This window comes from Lampris incognitus, chromosome 4, assembly GCF_029633865.1.
Source record: "Lampris incognitus isolate fLamInc1 chromosome 4, fLamInc1.hap2, whole genome shotgun sequence".
Lineage (NCBI taxonomy): Eukaryota > Metazoa > Chordata > Actinopteri > Lampriformes > Lampridae > Lampris > Lampris incognitus.
In genome coordinates, this window is record NC_079214.1 from 20,051,840 (window position 1) to 20,059,333 (window position 7,494).

At 38.9% G+C, this 7,494-nt stretch overlaps 1 protein-coding gene across 1 annotated transcript; it reads left to right on the plus strand.

Annotated features, from left to right (window-relative positions):
• Positions 1-1,422: 1,422 nt before the first annotated feature.
• sec11a (SEC11 homolog A, signal peptidase complex subunit) lies at positions 1,423-7,075 on the plus strand. The gene is made up of 6 exons (XM_056278567.1): positions 1,423-1,579; positions 2,127-2,236; positions 4,909-5,058; positions 5,295-5,414; positions 6,097-6,154; positions 6,273-7,075. Exons 1-6 carry the CDS (start codon positions 1,529-1,531, stop codon positions 6,321-6,323), a joined length of 540 nt encoding a protein of 179 aa, XP_056134542.1. The 5' UTR covers positions 1,423-1,528; the 3' UTR covers positions 6,324-7,075.
• Positions 7,076-7,494: the final 419 nt, after the last annotated feature.

The following is a 7,494-nucleotide window of genomic DNA, read 5'->3' on the forward strand; positions in this document are numbered from 1 at the left end:
CCTTCAAGCACAGAGATCAAGGTGCTGGAGTCGGAGCCCTGGCCTCTATTCTGTTGGACAATTCTTGAAGAACACAAGTCCATTCATGCTCTCCAAACCATTTGACAGAACTTAGACAGTTTTGCAAATATTGCCCCATCATCATAGATTTCAATTTTGAAATCATTTTTAGGAATTTGAATATTTCTTTATGGGTGTTCTAGGGTTTCCATGTTCAAGTAAATGTGTGTGTGTGTGTGTGGGGGGGGGGGTCTCTCTTTGTATTCAGTATATAGGTTGTGAATCAGAAAAGGTGAATATTTTGAAAGGATGTGTAAGCATTCTTCTGGCACAGTCCACTTTGTAAGATTGGAGTCAAGGGACAAAAATATCAAATGTGTTTCTTTCCATTATGAGGTCGAGCATCCTGTCACGTCAGAAAGGTCAAACACTGGGGGGGGGTCATTGATGCGCATGCACCGGTCTATTTCCCAGTATTGTGGTATTGAATTTGACTGGGGGAAGTTCCCTAACACGTCTACTTTATCTTACTATAGTATATAGTCTTGATATCAGTACATCCCTGATGTTGTCTCCTAGGAGAGCCCAACAAATTACACAAAACATGAGGGGATAACAGTTCAGAAAGACCCATGCCACGCCAGGGAAACAAAAAGTACAAGCACAATTAAGTATGACTAAAATAATTACCCCATGAATTTTATCATACTTTAGCGAATTAATCTCAAATATCTTAAACAGGTACAACAGATGTGTTGCTAATAAACGTCACTGGATAAATCAACAATCAAATATTTCTATTGGGCCTTAGGTGTGTGGTCAGTGACAAGCTTATCAATTACTCAGTCGAATGCACTTCCTACAGGAAATTACAAATTGAACGTTATACAAGAAAAAAAAGAAGTTTGTAATCAAGATTATTCATCGAACTAGATTTCGGTTTGCTGTGAGGTAGGCTTAAAAATATGGATTGTTTGACATAGTATTAAACACAAACATTTCACTGCATGTTTTACTTTGTATTTCTGTGCATGTGACAAATAAAGTACTTGAACTTGAAACTGGTTTTATTTACAATCTGTTATGTGCGGGTCTCTTTCATTGTCAAATATGGACCTTACTTTGAGATTATAGCGAGCTATTCCAGATTCCACATGCAGACCTTGGCGGAGTATATTTCCCTGCGCACACTTCAAACACCAGAGGCCGAAGAGGGAAAGAACAAACACCAGCAATATGGGTCGTAGTTGAAAGAACATGATTTACAATTTATGTTTGAATATGGTGTTAATTTAAATTAAAACAACGAAGCAACAGCAGCAGAGGACATACAGAAACCCCTTCCCTATGAGCGCCCGTATCGAGAAGCGCCACCTCAACGAAGCCTTCGGATGTGGGCGGGACTTCCGACCGAGCGCACCCGGAAGATTTGGATGCAAGTTAGGGCGCCCGACGTGCATCCATATGTTCTCTACTTAAAACCTTTTAATGTAATACATGCGTTTTCTGTAGAATAGTGATCGTAACAATGTTATCTTTAGATTTTCTTGACGATGTGCGTCGCATGAATAAGCGGCAGGTACGTACCCAATCATGAGTGTTTTTTTCTTTTCTGATGAAGCAATGAATTCGTTTTTCTCCCTCTGTGGTAAGGAGACCGGAGCTAACTAGCCCACGACCGCTAGCCCGCTCCAGTAACACGTTGCAGTTTAAGTCCCTTGTTAGCTAGCTGCAAAGTCATATACACTGTATGTCTTTTTATTTAGCGTGTTCACAGTAAAATCTGAACTTAAACGAAAGATGTTCAGAGAATTGGGAGTTCGGCGTACCTAGCTTCCTGTTTCGTTGAATTCCACGAATCCGTTTTTTCACTCTTTTGTTTCAGCTCTGTGGCGCTGACCAGTTGTAAATGACAAGTCAAATGAGTTTTATGTGAAATGCGTGTATAGGCAAGCGAGTGCACAGTCAAACAAACATACTAGACAGTCGGGTTTGGCTTAAGTTGTCAACTTGATGTAGCTAACAAAGAAATGTTTTGCAGTCTGCTGGATAAGATGCTGAGCCCAATCCACGTATGGTTTGAAGGGATAATGACTCATAGATAATATCTGCACTTTTGTATGCAGCTCTATTACCAGGTGCTGAACTTTGGTATGATTGTGTCCTCTGCGCTGATGATATGGAAGGGACTCATGGTTGTCACTGGCAGTGAGAGTCCTATTGTTGTCGTCCTAAGGTTAGTATTACATTATTGTTGTCTTCCACGTCCCCTTTCCCACGTACATCCTTACAGTGCACGATAATCAACATTGGTTATTTCATTAGCCTGGTAATGGAAGAAAAACATGTTATGCAGTCTAGACTAACATTGGTCTGACTTGACAGCGTTTGAATGGAAGCGACTGCAAAGAGGTCATATAAGAAATTTAGATTTGAATTTCCTTAGTTGAACAGATTACCAAAGAGCAAGTGTAACGCTATTCAAATGCAGTCGAAAGTTGATGGCGAAGTCACCATTAGTTAAAATTTGATGAAACTTCATGGGGAAATAAGGTCATTTTAGCACAGAATATGAGACAGCGAGAAAACATAGGTTATAAATAAGTTTAGAGCAAATGTAAGGTATAGAAACTAAAAAGTATCTTACAATGCAATACCTGAAGGTGTTTATGTGAAAAGGGATTTAAAACCAGAGAACACCTTACGCAAAAGGCTATGCTAAGAGTGTGCACAAGATGTTTGCCAGTGTTTGGGTTCACATTTTCACCCTGGATGGTGATAAATATATTTGGGGTGACAAATGAAAGGTGGGATTTGTGCTGTTGTTTTGACAGGTGAGCTCCAAGTATTGTAATTTCAATCTTTCATACCATGTGCTGCAACTGCGTACGCAGAAATCACTGTGGGTGGGCACAGAGAAAATCAGGTGGGCCTGGCCCTTCAAAGACCAATCATACTTAATGGGTTCTGAAACACATATGACAACCAAAACAGGCCATTACAACTATAATTGTCTGAATGCACCACAGTTTAATCATACAAGCCTTATACATCATACGAGGTAATGTTACAAGCACCAAGAGAAACATTAAGGTTGGATTCAGACAGAATCAGGCAGTGTAGCGCCTTGCCGCAGCGGTATGGGGGTGTCACAACACTGGCAGTTGTGATCAGTGATTGCCGCAATGGGCCATCGCAACAATCATGGCCCAGTTGGGCCTCTTCGGTCTGATCGCTGGCTTACGTGATTGGCCACCGCAGCGTGACGTTGGGTTGCGTGGCAGCAAAAGTTGAATCTGGCTCAACTCTGCGTTTTTTTTTGTTTGTTTTTTTTTTTGCGAAACTCCCTGTAGCAAGCGCTGCTGCAGCATAAACTTACTACCCTCATTCAAAATGAAGGGGAGGACTTGCGTTTTTGATGCATTGTCCGATTCTGTCTGAATCCAGCCTAACTGGCACGGTGGCGGTGGCCACATATTCTTTCACACACACAGCTGACAGACAAGACATAACAGCATCATTAGTCAAGTGTATAGAGGTACACCGGTACCAACATACTCGGTAACGTTAAAAATGACACTTGAACATAGCATGGCACAGTGGCCACATAAAACACACACACACACATACACACACACGCAGCAACATCAGCATAAAATCCAATTGTACACCCAACAAAAACTGTACTCAATAAACAATATTATTGAAATAGTCAATAGGGTACTACAGTCCAAAATAGTAAATTAGCTTACATTTGATGATTACAGCAGGAGACAACAGTTTGGTGTTTAACGTACATGTTTTTACTACTTGGCACTTGTAGAGGAGAAACTGGTGCAGGAGCAGATGTCTGGGTTGAGAATGATGGTTGAACTTGAGCTGAATTCTCTTCCTCCTGCTCCTCACAATGTCTTCTGATGACAAACTTAAGCAAACTGCTTTGTTTCGCCATGATTTTTATCTTAACCTACATTAAAAGCATCTAGCTAGCGGAAAGTAGGCTTCTGTTCCTCTGTGCAATGCGCGAGCTATACACTGAGTGAAAGAGGAGAGGGGCTGCTCACATTTTGGCATTTTGCAAAATGCACTGCCGCTCAAAAAATCCGACCCATCATCGTCATATGGTAAACAAGAAGCAAGAATTGTTTTATTTTCTTTGGTCGCGTTTTTTTTTTTTTACCAATTAATTTAAATATTGTAAAATAATAAGATGATAAAGTTTTTTTTTAGATTTGCAGCTAACTCGTGCATTTTTTTTTATGGTTATGCTGGGTGTGTCAGTTTGAAATTTAGATGGCACAGTCACATCCAGGCACGCCCGTGGCTACGCGGTTGATGCGCTGATAGCACAAGCTGGCAACTCACTCATACCATAATTCTCTTTATCATTCTCTCATTAATGGTCTCTGTATATCTATTATTTTGTTTTACAACCCTACCTCCTCATTCAAAGGTATATTTGTGATTTATTAAAAAGGGCTCAGAGTGGGTTTATCAACCCTAACGTTGATGTGACACTGTGCTGCTGCATACAGGTTGCCTACAACATTAATAATTTAGTGCTCTTGTACTGTTACTCGTGTCTTTGCTTAATTCATACTACAGATGATTGAGAAGCCAAACTTCCCAAAGAATGTGATGTGCAGAGAAAACAATGGTGTGATATCTGATTGCAAAAACAACTAGATAATTTCCGGGTGCATGTAATTTACTGAAGGAATAGGTACAGCTTATTCCCATATTTTGCTTCTACTGCTGCCTTCTAGCTCCATTGTTCTCAGCCTTAATACTGTATTATTTAAATGTAAAAAATGAAGATAACTGAAGTGTTTAATTTTGAAAATGTATTCCTCCATTCCATTCAACAAGGTAGTTAAACTGAGAAAGTTTTTTTTTTTTTTATTTCAGTGGGAGCATGGAACCAGCTTTCCACAGAGGAGACCTCCTGTTTCTGACCAACCGGGTAGAGGATCCAATCAGAGTTGGAGAAATTGTTGTCTTCAGGATAGAGGGCAGAGAGATTCCAATAGTACACAGAGTACTGAAAATCCATGAAAAGTACATTTCCCTTTTATTAAGTGTTATTCATGGTATCGTCGTACTATCAATATCACTTCGGTCCATGCCTGTCTCTGAAACTTGAATGTTATTTTTAGGCCTGACCTGTATCGAAAAGAATGTGAAGTAATGTTCATCTAGATCAGCGTTATTATGAATCGTCATCAGACTGGGCTACTGAAAAAGGGAACCTAAGCTTATAATGAGATGTAATACTACTGATTCTTTGTTTATAGGGAAAATGGAGACATTAAGTTCTTGACCAAAGGCGATAACAATGCAGTGGATGATCGAGGGTTGTACAAGCAGGGCCAGCACTGGCTGGAGAAAAAAGATGTAGTTGGGAGAGCCCGAGGGTAAGTCTCTTTTGAGGAAAAATCCACAGCTGTGTGAATAACTACCTTTCCCTTATATAAAATACACACTCACATACTAGACGGAGAAGTTTCCTGTTCATACTACAGGAGCAGATTTGACATCTTTTTAAAGTTTAGAAAGTAGGGACCACATTATCTTCATTTGAGCTTGTGGTATGAGTTGGGACTGGAAGACAGCAAACCCTTGAGATTAACGTTGTACGTGATCAGTTTTTCAACCCCCTTTTAATTCTGGTAAAACTATTGATTCCTGTCAAGAAACCATCAGCTGTCATCTAATAATGCAGTGCAGTAAAGTAAATTCCACTTTCTTGTAGGCTTTCATATTTGGAAAAGTTCCCTTTCATTGCTAATTGAGATTCCTTGTTTTACTACTTTAACTTTTATTATGAACTGAAAATCGCAATGAATTGTCAGTGATTATCACACTGCCATTTTCAGAGGCCCTTCAATTGACTTCACGTTGCAATCTTACTGACTGGTTAGCCAATAACAGTGGTCGTTTCTGAGACTAAAATTTTGCATTCTTAAAACGTTTTCATTAAACAAATAGATGAATGAATCTTTGTAGTTCTTCTGTGTGATTCATATTTATATGTGGGTTGACTTGTAATTCGTACCAACCAGATGAGCTGATGCTGAATGTTCTTAACCTCTTCAGGTTTGTGCCATACATTGGAATTGTTACCATTCTGATGAATGACTACCCCAAATTCAAGGTAATGAATGTGAACACTTACGCCTACCCCGATATGGTTTTATTTGATTTTAATCCTTTCAAGGGGTTATGATTGATTAGAAATGGTCTAACATTAGATTTTTTTGTTCCTTCCCCAGTATGCTGTCCTCTTTATGCTGGGTCTCTTTGTGTTGGTCCATCGTGAGTGAGGAACCCAAAAGACAATACACAGTAAAAACTGACCATGTCCAGGAAACCTCAAACCATGCCTTTAAAAAAAAAAACACAGAATTTTGTTTGGATTTTGTCAAACCCAACCAGCTTTGTTTGTAACATTTCTTTGGGTGTTTTTGTAGAAATGTGAATTGGGCATTCACATATTTAAAAAAAAATTCATGCTTTAAAAGTTTTTTTTTTTTTTTTTTGGGAGGGATTTTAGGCTAGATTCAAGTTGAAGTCAATTTTTGTTTTTAATCCTCAGTATGTGAAAATAGCTTTCTTAACGGTCAAGTGTTTTTTTTCCTCTGTTCATTGTATTTGAAAAAAGGTGAAGTATTTAAGGACAAGCGAGTGAGTGTGATATTCAATATGAAATCTGATACCCTCCATGGATTAATTCAACTTTTTCCATATCCTCTACTCGTTGCAGAAGTCAACTAGTATCTTAACTGCTGAGATTGAGACGTTTCCTTTTGGCCGTAGAGCAACAGTGTAGTAGAGGTGCAGCAAATGTGTCATGTGTTGAACTTCTACTATGGTTTCATCTGTGTGTTTGCTTATTTCAAGTAATGTTTTACACAAATTTCAACATTGGAGTTATGTCTCACAACTGTTTTATTAAGGTACAGTCAGTGATTAGCAATACACGTCTTGAGATCTTTTTGAAAGACATTTAAGGGGATAATATTGGTTTTTGTATGTCTATCACTGAGAGAAAATGATTGTATTAAATGATAAACCTTTCAAACATTGTTAGTGGTATTCTTGTGTGTGATATGTTAATTTTTTTCAGAAGACAAAAAAATTGGCTACCAAGAAAGACAACTTGATGATGTTAGTCAATATTGCATGTTCAGAAATTAAACCTTTGGATTTTAGTACAGGCCACTTCCAGTTACACCACTAACTCCATTCCAAAGTCAGTCTATCTTAAAAATGTGATCTGTTATTATCTTCAGTACCAGCCGAGGTCAGTATCATATTCACGCCCACAGTGGGTCCATCGGGGTAGAGATACAGAACTAAACATGTTCTGTTTGGCAGAAAATAGTTCTTTTTGTATCGGTCCAACTTCTCAGTGAAGGCCAGAGGGCTGCTGTTTTGATCTGCAAAGGAATCCTTTTGGCAGATTTCAGCCGACATGTCTTGGTGGTAGTGGAA